Source organism: Pseudorca crassidens, chromosome X (assembly GCF_039906515.1).
Source record: "Pseudorca crassidens isolate mPseCra1 chromosome X, mPseCra1.hap1, whole genome shotgun sequence".
NCBI lineage: Eukaryota > Metazoa > Chordata > Mammalia > Artiodactyla > Delphinidae > Pseudorca > Pseudorca crassidens.
This window is the reverse complement of record NC_090317.1, coordinates 118,004,978-118,023,217: the sequence shown is the minus strand read 5'-3', so window position 1 is coordinate 118,023,217 and position 18,240 is coordinate 118,004,978. Positions and strand designations below refer to the sequence as shown.

The 18,240-nt window shown below is 38.7% G+C and overlaps 1 protein-coding gene across 33 annotated transcripts in view; it reads right to left on the bottom strand.

Moving 5' to 3' along the window:
• ADGRG2 (adhesion G protein-coupled receptor G2) overlaps positions 1-18,240 on the bottom strand; it is a 155,738-nt gene that overhangs the window by 32,465 nt on the left and 105,033 nt on the right. For 8 of the 33 annotated variants that reach the window (XM_067723460.1, XM_067723462.1, XM_067723470.1 and 5 more), the window contains exons 3-10: positions 15,027-15,062; positions 11,730-11,777; positions 11,608-11,631; positions 9,903-9,941; positions 7,760-7,801; positions 5,449-5,502; positions 1,977-2,032; positions 1,092-1,150 (exon numbers count right to left, since the gene is read on the bottom strand). In XM_067723460.1, the coding sequence (XP_067579561.1) occupies positions 1,092-1,150; positions 1,977-2,032; positions 5,449-5,502; positions 7,760-7,801; positions 9,903-9,941; positions 11,608-11,631; positions 11,730-11,777; positions 15,027-15,062 (358 nt within the window). The remainder of the gene's footprint in view (positions 1-1,091; positions 1,151-1,976; positions 2,033-5,448; positions 5,503-7,759; positions 7,802-9,902; positions 9,942-11,607; positions 11,632-11,729; positions 11,778-15,026; positions 15,063-18,240) is intronic. The other 25 variants (XM_067723438.1, XM_067723442.1, XM_067723453.1 and 22 more) reach the window with 19 other exon arrangements.

Below are 18,240 nucleotides of genomic sequence, written 5' to 3'. Positions count from 1 at the left end.
TGGATGAATTTCACCTGTGACAGTCAAGGTGAGCCTGTCTGCTGGCCGACATTTTGACCTATTGTCTAACTAGGAGCATTTATTTGTAATGCATTTCTTACTATCTGTGCTTACCCTTGTAAACTGAGGTCTACTTAACAAAGACCTCTCTCTGACTTTTGAATGACCGATGCCTCATGAAAGCATGAGTAAATGGTATACATGGAGTCCTACCTTGAACTCTTATTTCAACCTGGCTGGCTACCAAATCATATTAAAACCCAAATACCATTTCAAATGGAGCTCTTGAAACCGTGGGTAATTATTAGTCAAATCCATTTCGCCTATAACCTGCCTTCACTAATCAAAGTCCTTTTAAGACCTGCATGTCCTCCAAGCAGCATGTAGCCTAAACAATAAGATGTTTTCCCGAGTTGTTTTCCAGGAACTTGGAGTCAGCTGTATCTAGTTCTAGCTGAACTGGTTAAGACGGGATAGGACCCGTGGCCCTCCAACTGGGCATGCGCGAGTGTCCGATGTCCTTGGCATCAGAGGGCTGAAAACTCCACCCTCAGATGGTGCTAAGCGCCTCCATTTTTGAACATGCAGAGGTCTGTAGCTTAGTAACACCTGCACAGAACAAAGCTTACCCACCTTTTTCCAATCACCTTTCTCCATGCTCCCCACGCTCCCCAGTCTCAGACTGCCCTGCCACTTTATTCTTTACCTCATAAATACCCCAAGTCCCTGGCCTTTGGGGAGGCAGATCTGAGACTTGTCCTCCTCATGTGGCTGCCTTGGGAATAAACCCTTCTCTTTGCTGCAAACCTTGGCCTCTCAGTGTTTTGGCTTGCTGTGCATTGGGCAAAACGAATCTGGTTTGGTGACACTCTTACATATTCGATAGCATCAAAGAGAACAGCCTCACAGGGATATTAGTTGAAGACAGGCGACTATGGTTAGTTTGCAAAGATCTCAAGAACCAATTCCTTATGACCTCTGGGGTCTGTCTCTTTCCTATTCTCAGTTTCCAAAAGTATAGATAGCGCAACAAGTATCTTTCCGTAGTTGATGTCTTAAGTTTTAAATCAAACAGCAGATTGATTACTCACTTCAATTCCCTTAGAGACAGGATTCCAGTTGAGGTACCATTAGCCATAACTTGATTCTGCTAGAAGCACAAAATCATTAAGAATACAACAAATATTGTTTTGTTTTATAACACTTTCTAAGAAGAAGCTGTTCTTCAGTTTTGTTGGGCGCCCAAAGAACTACACCCCAAAGACTGTGATTCCTAACGGCATGGAATATTGTCTAGCAAATGATCAAATATATATTGGCTGAGTCAGTTTTTGTTTTTATGTTTTCTTTAAAAAAATATTCTGAATCAGCAAGTCTGATGTGCTAATTTCTATCTTTTGTTGTTCCAAGGGGTCCCCCAAAAGAACACTATTAAAGTTCTCTATGTGAATGTAAACAGGGACACTTGGTAGCAACCATCACTGCATTTCTAGCACCTAGCTCATTGCCTGGCACATAGTAGGTGCTCAGGAAATATTTACTGAATTAACAAACCATATTTAGCTGGGATCTTCTGAACCAATCTAGGTTATGGGAAGGCTGATACTACTGTGTCTGAATCCCCCATGGGGTGAACAGGATCAGATTGAGAAGACAATCTTTAGGTTCAATATATTACATTTCTTACTGCTAGGAGTTTCTAATATAATTTCAAATTTTGACTGGCAATAGAACTGTATCATATAAACACTCTATTCAGCATCAAGCCTAGTGAAAACTAAAATATAATTTTTAACAAAATACCATGATTATCATGAAGTCAAGCCCTCCCAACAAAGCTAATGTTTCAACAACACGTACTTTATTTAAATTTAGTGATTAAATATGCTAAATATCAGAAATAATTTGAACCTTAAATCTTTAAATACATGAAAATTCACTTTTTAAATTGCAATTAAAAAGTCTTTAAAACCTACCTGGGTAACATTGCTTTCTTCATCATATTGAAACACGATCTCACCTCTAAAAAAGGCTAAAAATAAATTTTCAAAAAGCGATTTGAAACTTGCATCCTTAGAGTTTGAGGATTAATACAATACAGAAAAATATTATCAGATTACTTTATAAACAATTTCATCAAATTCTTTGTTATTCACATTTACTTTCTTTTCTATCACAAAGTTACCCAATGATTATCAATCAGTATAATTTTCAGAAAATATCAACTATACATTTTATGTGGGAATGCAGAAAAACAAAAAACTTGTCCCCTTGTCAAGAAATTTTACCCCTATCTATGTGCTTCGCATCAGGACTTTGTTTCCCTTAATGATGTTAACTGGGGAACTGTGGCTCTAACACTGCAAATCTTTTTAAGCTGTTATAGTTGCAGTTATGGGAGACATGGGAGGGAGGGAAAAAGGATTTCTCAGCAGTTACACAGCCTTATGAAAGTCTATTTATTCCTTGCCATTTTGGGTTTTTCTTTTTTGTTTTAAAATACAGCTACCAGATGAAAATAAAAATATATATATAATAATAAAATAAAATACAGCTACCAAATGCACTATCTTTCCTAGGAGCAAAGTTGAGATTTTGCTTTGAAACCTGAACAGAATGCAGAGCAAATCCTTTCTTCAGCTGAAAAACTCACTGTGGCTTTCGTCCCAGAAACACCAGAAAACCCTGTTCTGAAAATGCTCTCCTTGGGAAACACAACTCAATTTCAGTCAATGCCATTTCCTGCAGGGTATACTGGGAAGGGCTTTGGCTCTATCTGGAGACAAAACAGAGACTCCTTAACAGAAGTACACTGTGTGCACTTCATAATCTACAGAGACAAAAAACTGGCCTCCTGATCAGAAGGGCAAGGATATCATATAAACAAGAGCAGGATGCAGCCAACTCTTTTGGTAAGAGATCAGAAAGTAAATATCTGAGGTTTCGTGGGCTATAGGTTCTCTGTCGAAACTACTCAACTTTGCGGTTGTAGCGTAAGAGCAGCCATAGACAGTATATAAATGAACGGCATGGCTGTGTTCCCATGAAACTTTATTTACGAAAACATGTGGCAGGCTATTATCTGGACTATGCGTAGTAGTTTGCCAACTCCTGAGCTAGAGGGTGGAAGGCCACCCCGTCTCATCTTTTATTGCACTACAAAGTACAACTGATTCCCACAGCCAAGGACCCAGTGGTCCACTTCCCCTTAAAATGGCTGACAACGCCACTAGGCCAGTGATTAACATGATTTATCTATTCCAGCAACCTTTCTACTGAGAACCTCAAACTCTGCATATTGATACTGAAATTTCAATTAATGCACTACATAATTATTAAAAGTAAAGATAATTGATGGGGCTTCCCTGGTGGCGCAGTGGTTAAGAATCCACCTGCCGATGCAGGGGACACAGGTTCGAGCCCTGGTCTGGGAAGATCCCACATGCCGCGGAGCAACTAAGCCTGTGTGCCACAACTACTGAGCCTGCGCTCTAGAGCCCACGAGCCACAACTACTGAGCCCGTGTGCCACAACTACTGAGCCCACGTGCCTAGAGCCCGTGCTCCTCAACAAGAGAAGCCACCGCAATGAGAAACCCGCGCACCGCAACGAAGAGCAGCCCCCGCTCGCCACAACTAGAGAAAGCCCGCGCATAGCAACGAAGAACCAACGCGGCCAAAAATCAATTTAAAAAGAAAAGATAATTGATACATGCATAGAATTACTCGTACATTTTTGCAAAAATCTTAGCTTTTAAAAACTTATTTAGTGCCTGTGTGTGTGTGCTGACACCCACAATTTTTCTCCCTCACCTCTCCATTCTCCAAGTTCATCCCTCAGTCTTATTCAGCACATGCTGAGTTTCAAGAATGTGCTGGGCGCACAGGGGTAGCAGAGCAACCAGGAAGCAACCACCTTCTGACCCTCAGCCTAACTCTACCTGGTCAGCTCTCAGTTTTTTCACCAGCCTCCATTTCCCTTAATGAATCCAGATTGGAAACTGCAAGAAGTGAAGGTTTCTAGTTTCTGGGAGGATATCGTGGAATTTCTGGTGACAAAACAGTAGGTCCCCTGAAGAGGCTGTTTTCACCAGACACTAAAACAGATGGTCAATTCAGTAGCTTAACTGGGGAAAACATTACTCTAACCAGCTTCCTGGCATCTGTTACTCAAGATGACCAGGTTTTTTTTTGACTTAATGTTCAATTTTCAGTTATCAAACATCATGTAGACATAACACTAAGCTAGACATTAGTCACCAGTCCAAAACATAGATGAAGGATGAAAATAACGAAATTATGGAGAATTCAGTGAAGAGAAGGGTAAGAGAGGAGGGAGAGGAGAAGGAGGAGAGAAGAGAGTTCCACAATATATAAAAGTGAAATGTATCCAACAAGTTTCTGCTCCCTTTGATCAAAGCCAGCTAACACTTTCCTGCTATATTCGACCTGGAGCATACTATCAGCAGAAAGCTGATGTAAGTAAACCTCACAATCACATAAACAGAAAGTGTCTGTGGAACATTCTTTCAATGGAAGTTTTCTAAACTATCCAACCTTAACTTACTTCACTTGAAATTGTTTCCTATGTTTTTCAAAGAAATTATTAAACTGTTAAAAGGAACAGAATAAAAGGAAAACATTCCTATAATGATTGGCTTTTTTGTATCACTGGAGCTACACTAAGACTTCAATATTATAAAATACTTTGTTACTTTCCTCTTCTTTCTTCCCATGGTCCAGTTCTGACCTGCCATACCATGTTTTTCTGTTTTTCACATCTCTTTCATTGGTTTTAATAAGGAAGGGACCCCAGAGAGCCAAACCAACGTCAGAAAAGTGGTTGTTTCATTCCTTCTGGCCCATGGCAGAAGGGAAAATATTCCCATTTCAAAAGTAGCATGTTCTCAAGCGACTGCCATCTTAATTTTTAAAAATAGTGGACAGTCTAGTTAGAGATGGCAAAATACACTATGGGCACTACTGCAATTAGCGTCCAATTAAACTAGGTGTACGTAAGATCTGCAACATTCTAGTAGAGTGGTTTGTTTTATTTTTAGCAAAAGACAACATCCTGTTTCTAAGTTATAATACTTAAGGTCCTATGGAGAACCTTGAGGATATTATATATAAGAACTGGCTTTCAATAATTAAGTTCATTATTATGTTCATAAATCAACTCTAAGGGCATTAGCTATGGATTTAAAGCTATGGTGAAAAATATTTGGTGCAGAGCTTCACGTTCTCATATTAAGGAAGTTAACCCATTATCTCACTTTCAGCCTGATCTAAAATTTGCTTTTGTTTTCATTCGAGACTCTTAGTAGCCAGGTGTGATGAAAGGAGATAAATCAGAGGGGCACACATCACATACTCAACGGCAGGAAAACAAACCATTTCTCTGTGGAGCTAATTTACCCGGTAATGTGTAGTGTACACAAGAACTAACCTGAGTCATTGCAAATAGATGACAAATTGCAGATATTTCTCTGGGGTTTGACACCTGCAAAGAAAACACAACACAGCGGGTTAAGCATGTAAACACCTGCACTTACATACTACATTAAGAGAATTCACAAATTCAAGCATTAAGCGTGTACCCAAAATATTACATGTTGGATATAATTGGCTGGATGAATTCCACAAAGACTAAAGGAATGAGAATTTTCATTTCTTAGTAGTTCAATTATGGAACTGGACTCTACTATTCTTTAGTATGTCAGTGTCTGATCCCCTACTCCCTAAAATTTCTTTGTCCCATTCCCAATTAATCCCTCTTCTGTCCAATATAAAAGGAACAGCATGAATACAATCGAGTATAGAGACTTTAAATGAAATAGCCCTTCCCTACTCATAGGTCCTCCTTCCTTTCCTAGGCAGGGGATTCCATGAACACTCTAACGCTGGTCTTAGCTCCTTATGCAAATGTATGTATGAAATAACATCAATGTCATGATGTCATTTCACATGGGCAAAAACTACAAAATTCAAAAAATGTTTGCTGAGCACCTACCTTATTCTATAGGCTTTGGGAGGTTCCAGATACAGACCCTGCCCTCAACAAGCTTACAATCTAGTGAGTGATACTGGCCAGTAAATAAAAAGTTACAGTGAGGGCAAAATGGAGTGATGGACAGTACAACAGATGACGTAGGCATACAAAGGAGGCAGAGACGAATGGGAGGTGAAATAAGCCATGTTAGAAAAAATACTTCATACGTATTAACCTGAGAAATACTTTCTCCTTTGGTGAAAGGAGAGGTACATCTCTTCTTTGATTTGATTTACTCTGCTGAGAATCTTCCCTTCATTAATTTCATCCTTTTGGCAAAGTATAAGAAATCTATAATAAGTGTGAGAGGCAAATGCTGATAATGTATTAGCAGACTGCCAAGGGGAGAAGGTTGTCATATTTTGATGTCCCTGTTAGGTCTGGTTTGGTCAGAATTAACGTATGCAATGCCTGATTGCTATTTTATTTCTATAGTACTTTATGAGTGCTTAATTCTTCCCTAAGAGAACTAGTTTGGACACAAACTAAAATTATAATTTGAGTTAGTGCATGCGATGTGGTTCCTGCCAGAATGATTTAGTTGACATTTGGTGTGTAGGCATCACGTTTCAGCTAAGAGTTTTGATTCTGTGAGCGAACTGAATTTAGGTGCCAAAAGTTACCTGACATGTAGATTTCTATATTGTTCTGCAGCAATGTTACCCACACCAAAAGAGAAAGATTTCATTTTAAATATACTTGCTTATGGACATAACTCACTGGAAACATACACTATGCAAATACTATAGATTACTATGGATAGTAATGCTTTAATGTTCTTGGTCAAACATTGTTCTATTGCTTACTAAGCTTTTCATTCTCTCATCTCCATCGCTCATCTTTCTTGAAATTTTAGTAGCACCTTTGTTTCCAGTGATGCGTATCTTTTGCTACTCATTCATACTGAGAATTCTCTTTCCTATTGTTAGGGCTGTTATCCATAATTCCCTCCAAGTACATGGCCACAAGTCAGCCTTTAAATCATGAGCGAGAAAACTCTGGCTGTAATGGGCCAACCCTATTGTAAATATTTTAGGCTTTGTGTGTCATATAGTCTCTGTTGCAGCTACTCTACTATTCCTTGTGGCGGGAAAGTAGCCATAGACAATGTGTAAACAAATGGGCATGGCAGTGTTCCAATAAAACTTTATTTACAAGAACAGGTGGTGGGCCATATTTGGCCCACAGGCCATAGTTTGCCAACCCCTGCTTTAAATCAACTGGAAGCCTTTGTTAAGCAAATCATGTATCCTTAATCTTATAATAGGCACTTAATAGTACATCCCTTATTTGATTTAAAAAGAGTTTGAGGTTCACTCCTCTAAGAATCTTTCCTTCATAAATTGCATCTCACTGATAATCATTAGCACCAGCCCTTCTATCTCTCATGATTCTTATCCATGTCAGAATCACTTGTGAAATCATTGCCTTTATCTGCACCCATGTTCATGCTGGTTACCTGTTTGCCTTGTCTCTCCTCATAGACTAGAAGATTCTAGAGGGCGGGCATTGTGTCTGATCATTATTATATAACCCCAAACACTTAGTACAATTTAAGGTACCCAGTGCATAAACACCTACACGTGAAGAACAGATTTGATTTTTAAAAGACAGGAAAAAAGAGAAAGAAAACATAAACACCAGCCATTTGTTTAATTTTACTTTAGTTACAAAAAAAGAAAGTCTTGATATTGATAATAAGTCATACCTGATGCATTGAAGGTTTTTACTATAGTGATTTTAGTTTTTTCTGCAAAGAAGCAATTTAAATATTAGAGCAGAATTGTTATTTTTTAAAAACAATTTGCCATGAGTATCATTTTAGTGAACTGCTAAGAAAATCAAACTGTTGACACATTTAAGACACTATTGGTCATCTCAGCAGCAGAATGAATGAGAATTACATACTCAGATCATATAGCATTGGCAGAGGGTGGGTCTGGATTCAGATTCCTACATTTACCCAGTTAGATCATTCCTGTTACCCCACTGCCTGCATAATTCTACTGCAGTTTCCATGCGCTGCTGCTAGACAAATTAATGTGAACTTACACTTCAGATATGCAGAATTAAGTCACTATCAGGACCTTCGGGTGATAGGTTGTAAGGAGCAGGTGATTCAGAATAAAAATGAATGGAAATAGTAAACACAGGATCTACTATCAAAATATTGCTACTATACCCGAATATCAACAGTGTCCTCCTACCTTCTTTAGGAGTTAATAATAATAATATAATATTATTGATAGATAAAATTATTCTCAGAGAGGCTGAGACTATCCAACTACAGTCATCCAACAAGCTCACAGCAGAACCAGGACAGAATTATTCCAAGTCAATGACTCACAGGCAAATATTAACACACTCTGAAGAAACGAACCTTAGAAATATCTTCCCGACACGCTTTGGGAACAGAGCCCATGGCTTATTTCCCAGATAATAGAGAACCAGGCTCAGAAATCCTTACTGTAAGGATGGCCAGTTAGAAGAGACTGTGTTCCGGGCACAGACTTACAAAGAAGGTCTGTCTCCTAGGGTGAGTAGCAAGTTCTGAAGAAAACACAAAGCTCAGATCTTGGAGAAACACTTAAGAATGATGACGTTATCCTGACAGTTTCAGAAACTTCATGTCTGTATGTGTTATTGACAAGCTTCTGTTTCAGTGTGTGAAAGACCCATGGGCAATGATCGGTGGTAATTATAAAAGCTGACAGCATTTTGCATTACTATTAAGAATCCTTTTAATATATTATTTTGTTTTGCCCTGACACTTTCCTTTCCAGAGCAAACAAAACACAGCTGTGAAATGAACTTCTGATTCCAGTAAAAAAATCCTTGGGGGAAAAGTGTTCAACCTCACAAATATGAAAAGATGCAAAATAGAACCTAAGGAATTGAGAGGAAAATCTAATAGTATATGACATAGTCTCAGCTCTAGGCAAAGGTACGGTTACAAAGACATTCTCATCCACTGCAGACAGGAATGTTGTTGGGTGCAACTTTTCTAAAAGGTAATTGGGCAATTGGTATCAAGGGCCTTAAAATATTCATAATGCTGACCCAAATAAGTCCAATCCTTGAAGAGCATTCTACAAAAATCAGGGAGAAATGCAAAGATGTTGGCACAAGGATGTTCACTGCAGCAATTTCTATTTAAAAAGCAGAAACAGGGACTTCCCAGTCCAGTGGTTAAGACTCTGCACTCCCACTGCAGGGGGCACGGGTTCCATCCCTGGTTGAGGAACTAAGATCCCGCATGCTGCGCAGTGCAACAACAACAACAAAAAAACAAGTAGAAACAAATTTAATGTTCACACATGGTACACGACGGAATATTATCAAGTCATTAATAGTAAGGGATGCTGGAAAATACTTATAATTTAATATGAAGTCAAAAGGGTAAGATACAAAAATGTATGTAAACTATGACTATTTTGTTATATATATATACATAGTGTGTATATATATATATGATACTGAATGGAAATATACCAAATTATTAACAGTAATAGTCGTAGGAAAGTAACATTAAAGATGATTGCTATTTTCTTCTTTGCATTTTTCTATATTCCCCATTTTTTATGAGCTAAGATGTATTACTACTGTAATCAAAAAAATTGTAAATGTTATTTTAAATGGAGTGCTATAGCCATAAGAGTTTGGAAGTTCAGGAGTGTGGTGACACCAGAATTATAGTTCAATGTCAAAGTAAAACGAGTAATAAATCAACAGTTGGAGTCATAGGAAATGGGCAAGGAGATAACTTTTACTAACCCAGAAGACCACACAAGTGAGAAACTCAAGAAGCCACAGAAGACAAGTTATTATATTTAGAAATAACTTGACATTACCTGTTTTGTTCAAAGTAGATAATACGCTCGAAGTAGCATCTGAAATAAAATAATAAAAATTAGCACGGCTATTGACATGGTTAACAAATACATGCATCTTCCTAAGTTCCTTAAACATTTCACTTTTCCCCAAATCCTGGAGAAGTTAGAGACTTTTGCAAAAGCCAACTGGTCCACCCCCTCACGACACTAGCCATTCCCCAACCCGCGTAGACCATTCCTCAGCAAGTATTCATTCATTTAAAAATGTGTTTCCTGAACACGTTTTACGTGTCTAAAACATAGCAGCACTCCTATAATCATTAGATTTAAATAAACCTATTTATGTTGTTTAATATTCTGTCCCCTTTTTTTCTCTATTATAATGAAAGTCTCTAAGGGATATGACATTTCCGTAGTTAGTAGTAACTTTAATATTATACATAGCCCTATAGATGCTTAATGCATTTGTACCTAAAGGTATACTCTTATAAAACAATCGTTAACAAATTCTAGTTTAAATTTGGAGTTCTTGAACATGATATTCAACGAACTTTTAAGGAAATCTCATTTTGATCGTTTCACTTAAAATCCAATTTAAAATCTACCCTATTGGTATTTCTTTAAATGAAAATCCTTCTAGAATTTATTATTCTGGATGAAACTTTAAGGGGGAAAAAAAGGCCTGTAATATATTATTGCACTTAAAAAAAAAAACCCCCACACAAATGGGATCCAAAAACTACTGCCAAGGCTATTTTAAAGATGTTTTTTCACTGTAAAAAGTAATTGCACATAAAAATGATAATGTCTTGGGCTTCCCTGGTGGTGCAGTGGTTGAGAGTCCACCTGCCGATGCAGGGGACACGGGTCCGTGCCCCGGTCCGGGAAGATCCCACATGCCGCGGAGCGGCTAGGCCCATGAGCCATGGCCGTTGAGCCTGTGTGTCTGGAGCCTGTGCTCCCCAACGGGACAGGTCACAACAGTGAGAGGCCTGCGTACCACAAAAAAAAAAAAAAAAGATAATGTCTTTCCTTCCCACTGGACCAAATGTGAATTTAAACCAGTTTTGATTGGCATGAGTTGCATCTATGATTGTTTAGCTCCTTAACCACCAACCACATGGTGAGATTTCATCTTAACTAAGGGATTGTGAAAAGTGTTGGGTTTTTGACTGCAATAAGATGGAAGGCTGTCTACCCACAGAGAAAGGGAACAGAATGTGCTGCCCTGCCCACCTCCCTCGATTATAGCCCAATTCTTTGCCCTTTTCCCTAGCATGAAGCCAGATTTTTTTTTCATTTCATACTATTTAAAAATTGATAAAATCATCTGTAAAAAAAAAGGCTGTCTCTGAACACTTTGTGCCTCTAAATCTAGGGTGAATCACATTAAAGTCACTGGATGTGCTTTTCCCATTTAAACAATCTGTCCTGTAAAGTGTGTTCGCATCGTGTTGGAGAGCAAGTAGAGCTCTCAAAATGTGATCGATATTTCTTTCCTTTCACAGCACAGTTAGAATGGTGTACGGCTGTCCTCCTTCCACAATAAGAATGTTATCATTTAACCAGAAAGTTTAGGTTGCTCTCCAGGGTCGATGGTCTGGGGGATTTTTTGTGTTTGTTTGTGTTTGTTATTTGAATAAGGAAACCTTCAACACCATTCATTATACTTATATTCATATTAAGGGTTATCAATTTTCACTTGCTACAGAAAAATTCTTACCATTTAAGCTTGTAGTTTCAACCTCTTTTGACCCAAGGAAAAATGACAAGACAAAGGTATGATTAAATCAAAAACTTAACAAATTGGGGTAAATATAGGTTTAAATTTTTTCAAAATCTTGCCTGGAGTACCATTGGAGTAGGGGACAAAACCAACAAGAGATGATTCAGCTGCAGGAGAAAAAAAAATTCCAATTAATACTTTGAAACAATTATTTATTGAGTTTTAAGGAGTTAAACTTTTGAGATATAATTATGAAAAATAGAAAACAGGCTATCAGACCAACATGTAGTTAAATCTGCAAGTCCCATAATCACTCAGTGAGTATACATTTAATCAGAAAATCATAAAGAAAGAACCCAAGAGATGAAATGAGTACAACTGTTTCATTTTACAGGTAAAGAATATGAGACTCATGACCACGAAGCTTGCTCTGACCTATGGAATATTATGGAAATAACTTTAGGAACCACAACAAAATAGAGACATACTACTTTCAAAATTTTTCAGCCACAGAGTCCTAGAAAACATTTTATAGTTTAATAATTTGTCACACTACAATTATGAAACATATTGGCACATAGGTTCTACTCTGTTTATAATGACACCTGGTAACTTTTCTCATAATGAATTTAAGATTTAAAAAAATGACACTGCTATCACTCAATACTGTACTACCTAACACAACTTCCTGGTAAGTTATTTTAAAATATGGCTGCTGGGACTTCCCTGGTGGTGCAGTGGTTAAGAATCCGCCTGCCAATGCAGGGGACACGGGTTCGAGCCCTGGTCCAGGAAGATCCCACATGCTACGGAGCAACTAAGCCCGTGCGCCACAACTACTGAGCCCGCATGCCACAACTACTAAAGCCCGCATGCGTAGAGCCCGCGCTCCGCAACAAGAGAAGCCACTGCAACGAGAAGCCCGTGCATCTCAATGAAGAGCAGCCCCCGCTCGCCGCAACTAGAGAAAGCCCATGCACAGCAACGAAGACCCAACATAGCTAAAATATTTTTTAATTAAAAAAAATAATAAAATAAAATATGGCTGCTATTAAGACAATCAGGTTGTAAATTTCCTGTGGAATAACTCTATTTATGCTAAGAGGTCAGTCTACTGCACACACTTTGCATGTTTAAATATTAAAAAGATCCAATGGCTTGACCTCTCCGTATACACAGGACAAGTAAACATTTTACAACTAAACTGAGCTTTGCAATAGGGAGCCTGATATTCAGCTGGTAAGGACAACATTTGGGTGTGTCGAGGCGCTTGGCTGGCCTGTCTGTTTTAGACCAATCATGCGTTGGCTGAAACACACACACCCTGTCTGTCCTACATTATTCCTTCCAAATTTTGTCATTTTTTTAAATTACCAAGTATATTTCTTGAGAAGTAAGACAGTTCCTGAGCAATAAGATTCAAAGCCTGGGTATGGAATCCTTTGCTCTTGGGGCAGAACAATACAATTGCCCAAAGGTGGTTTTTAATCAATGGCTATTCATTTTTCTGATTGGAGAGGAATGGGTGACACCATCCAAAGAGGCCTGCAGGCACAGCCGCCTGTCCATCCCTGGATGTGTGCTGGCTTTCCCCTGGGGCCCTGGGGCTGTGCCTGGCATCATTGTGTGCCTCCAAACCCTCGACCTCATTCCATGCAAACAGAGTTTTGCAAAGATATCACCATGATTAAGTCTGAGAAGGCTACTGCAGCAGAAGAAAAATACAGTGGTTCATTTTATCCTAGAAGTTTAATAACAAGGGGGCAAACTGGCTTAGTTAAAAGAGCTTGGGCTTTGGAGATTTGCAGTCCTGGGTTTGAATCTCTGTCCTGTTACTTAATAACTTAATAATAATGATCAGAGACTTCCCTGGTGGCACAGTGGTTAAGAATCTGTCTGCCAATGCAGGGGACACGGGTTTGAGCCCTGGTCTGGGAAGATCCCACATGCCATGCAGCAACCAAGCCCGTGCGCCACAACTACTGAGCCTGCGCTCTAGAGCCCGCAAGCCACAACTACTGAGCCTGCACGCCACAACTACTGAAGCCCACACACCTAGAGCCCGTGCTCCACAACGAGAGAAGCCACCGCAATGAGAAGCCAGTGCATTGCAATGAAGAGTAGCCCCTGCTCACCGCAACTAGAGAAAGTCCACGCACGCAGCAACGAAGACCCAACGCAGCCGAAAATAAATAAATAAATAAAATTTTAAATAAGTAAATTTGTAAAACATAATAATAATGATCGTTATTACTTACTGAGGGTTTACTCTGTGCTAGGCACATGTGTTATCTCATTTCATCTTCACAACTTCCCTATGAAGCGAGTACTGTTATTCTCTTCAATTTACAGATGAAAAAACTGAGGCACAGAAAGGTGAAGGAACTTGTCCAAAGCCACACAGATAGCAATGGAGGTGGGGGGGCGGGGGGGTGGCCAAATTCAAACCCAAGTAGTGTGGCTCCAGAGAATGTGTGAACATGAGCAAGTTTCATCCTCTCTGACCCTCGGTTTCCTCATCTATAACATGAATATAACGATCCCTATACTGCAAGATTGGAAGCAAAAAGAGATGTCGGAAGACTCCCAGACATTTAGTATGTGCATGAGCAGTAATAGCGATCATTACTAATTTTAGTTAAATGAATTAATAACAGTAGAAGCTCATTTTCACACAACTAAGGACAATGTGAGTTGACTCACTCCTTACCGTAAAAGATTGTTCTGTACTATATCGTATATATATTACAGAATGAAACACAGAAGTAGGAGTTAGAGAAGCCATGTGCTGCCTCTGTGATGTAGGGCAAGAAGCCGTGTGAACTTAGATAAGTTACTCAGCCTCTCCAGGCTGCACCGTGTTATTAACTAAGGGATGGGGTGGGACCACTTTATCCCTGAGGTCCCGTTGTAGCCAGCAGTCTGGAATGCAGGTTCAGCTCCTGGTTCCTGCCAAGACGGGTCCTAGTTATAAATTTCTCTTTATTGATTTGCCTTCCCATTCTCATGAGTGCTAAGCCTTTAGAAGCCTTTTGAAAAATATTAATTCAGTGGGGTGCTGAGGAAGTATATTTAAGAGAACATCTCAGCCCTCAAATATAGAAACATTTAGCATGTTTATGTCCTTGATACTCTTCAGGAGACATAAACTAGAATACTAAAAATAACACTGAAGAACTGAAGCAGTTGCCGTGATGAAAACCCACAACTTAGTCCCTAGCTTTCTTTAGCAACTGGGGGGGATTGATAGACTATCCTGTTGTCTGTGTCTGCTTTGATTTTTCAGGAGTAGGTTTAATGACAGAATTTAATTAAGCTTCATAGAAGAAAACAACTTTTCTGTATCTGACACTGCATGGAGAACTTTTAGAATATTTTGCTGAAATGCCCCCAAAGTCATGAAATAACGATCTTACCAGAAGGTGACAACAAACTGGAATTATCAGCATGCTCTGTTGACGAAAAAGGTGATTTAAAGTTAGTTTAGTTTGTAGATTAAACAACAGGGAACTACTGTATAATACAGGGAATTATTACAGTATCTTGTAATAACCTATAATGGAAAAGAATCTGAAACAGAATATATATATATATCTGAATCACTGTGCTGTACACCTGAAACTAACACAACATTATTGTAAATCAACTATACTTCAATTAAAAAATGTAAAAGTAGATAAAATTAGTTTGTACGTGAATTTGTAGGAGATTAACATCTTTAACGGCAGTGAATGTAAAATGAGTTGCAAATAGCTACCAAAAGAGGGCAGTATGTTAATTTACTATTATTTTCAACAGCCTAATCAGTTCTTTCAATTCTCCACAAAGACATATCTCTGGTGAAGCAATTCTTCCAGTTTAACTGTTGATGGTACTCTATATATTTTGTTATATAATGGTTTAGTACATTTTAAAATAAAAATGATGACTAAGAACTTAGATTGTTGGCAAATGTTCATTAGAATGTGTAAATGTATACATCTGCATAAATTAAACTTCCCGTAACTGTACTTCTTTTTATACCTATTAGCGCAGACTTTACACCTTTAATTAAGCCAATCAGACACCTCTGGGTATATAAACTACAAGAACTGCTGTGTTATTTATTTTGGGAGGATGCTAATTCCTTAAAAGAAAAGTAATTCTATTTTTTTCTCTATGAAAAATAATACACTTATTGGAGAAACTTCAGAAATTACAGATAAACAAAAAGAAGAAAATTAAAACCACCTAGAATTTTACCACCCAGACATAAATGACATTAACATTGTGACATATATTCTTTTCTCTTTCTATGTGTTAATGTATATCTACATATGAATATAAATATATGAATGTATGTGTATACATATGTACCTATATGTACGATAAGAAAGATCATGTCACTTAAAACTACTTGTAACCTGGCTTTTCTCATGACACTATATCCTGAACATTGTTCTATATCATTAAATAATTTTCCCCAATACCATTTTGTAATGACTGCATAGCATTTCATTGATTGGATGTACCATTAATTTATATAACAAATTTCCTTTTGATGGACATTTTAGTGTGCACAGTTTTTCATGATTACAAACAACGCTGCAAGAAATCCTCTTGGTAAATTTTTGCATACATACTTGCTATTTCTTTCAGAAATTCCATGAATTTTGATTGCCAAGATGCCTTACAGAAAACAAACCAATTTATACCACTCTTTGCAGTACATCAGAGTGTTACTTTCGCAAACTCTCACCCAATGGGGTATTACCTTATAAATTCTTAAACTGTTTTTAATTACAAAGGAATGGTTATTTCCATAGTGGTATCTTGAGATACAATTAAAAAGAAAGAATAAGTATACTTAGAAACTAAAATTGCACAGTGAAACATACCTGGTAGCTTCCAGGAGCCTATTTTCCTTAAATGGTGGTAGGGTACTGATTATTTTCTGGTATAATTAAAACACAGTTCTTCTTGAAAGCAGGACTGAATGAGTGCTCCAGTGGTTGGCGCAGAGTAGTTAGTGTCTTGATGCCCTAATTTAATTGGCATTGCCTCTTCTTAGTCTCTGTCCTTCAATATATCCCTCATGCTACCTTAAATATCCCACCAATCAAAGAGTCTGTTGAATTAACAGGAGTTTAATTTTGAGAATGCTCCTGGGAGCACTAAGGGGAAATCAGTCATTCACAGCTTAGTATGAATTAATTCCAATTGGCTGAAGTCTTCTGATTATGTAGCAAAGACCTACCATACTGGGCCATGTTGAAAATTTCCGGGAAGAATCAACATTCAATATGGGCTACTTGAAAATGACACATCAGTTTAGGCAGGTGAGGTAGAGTGGTGTGGGAGCGTGGCACAGGCAGGGAACAGCATGAAGGCACTGAGGAAGAGTTGAGTACCAGGGAAGAGGGATGGAGAGTGATGCTGAAGGGCAACAGGGGCTAATACTGCTTCCTTTTCAATTTTGCCCGGTGGCTGACCAGAATCACCAATTGTTCAACCTTCTCCATTGCTAAATCCTTTGACAAGAGCTGTATACCCACAGGGAAAGGGGCTCATCTGAGTTTTACCTCTTTCTTAGATGCTAGAGGAAATGGACAACTCAAGGGTAATAGGAGAGCCAGAGTAGAGAAGGAACTTTCCTGGTTGGCCATCTCTGGGTAGACAGGTTTGATAGGCATGGATTCACAATCAAGAGGTAAAACCTTATCAAAATATAGATCAGGGCTCCCCTGGTGGCGCAGTGGTTGAGAGTCCGCCTGCAGATGCAGGGGGCGTGGGTTCGTGCCCCGGTCCGGGAGGATCCCACGTGCCGCGGAGCGGCTGGGCCCGTGAGCCATGGCCCGCGGAGCCTGCGCGTCCGGAGCCTGTGCTCCGCAACGGGAGAGGCCCCAACGGTGAGAGGCCCGCGTACAGCAAAAAAAAAACATAGATCAAGGGCCAGCCCAGCCCAGCCTACAGGGCTCCCAGCAGAGACCTACACTGATGAAGGGAGGGAACCCAGTAAATAAAAGTTAAAGGTTTTTAAACTGTTATTGTCCGTTTTTTGTCTTTTGGCATTTTTTTTCTTCTAGGGGCCCGATTACTCAGTGGCTAACATTTTATTCACTTTTTCTGTCTCTCATTATAACGCTCCACATCACTCCTCTTGGTGCCACATAGAGACGTCCCATAGGCCTTACACTTTCCTGAGTATCAGCCTCTGTTTTTCTTGGGCTCTCTCCTAACTCACTTCTCATTTGTTAAAACCAAGGAGGTGGTCGGCATTTCCAGTGAGTCATATATTTGAGTTCCATGTCACTCTTAGGAGACAAAACATTTCCATTGTTAAAAAGATTCGCAAAAAAAAAAAAAAAAAAAAGATTCGCAAGCAAAGAAAGGAAAAACATTTAAATTTTTCAGATTTTCCTTTGGAAACTTACAAAGAGCAAAATTTAAAGCATTATTCATTTATTGAAGTCTCGATATAAATCCATAAATAAAATTGTGAGCTGTCTATAAAATTTACTCAATATGACCCCCTAGTGATTTTTTAAAACAAAGTCCGTATATTGCAATTATGATGACCAGGAGTTTGGCATGCCTAAGCTTCGAATGGACGCCAAACAGAGGAACTGGCAACTCAAGAAAGTGGCCCCC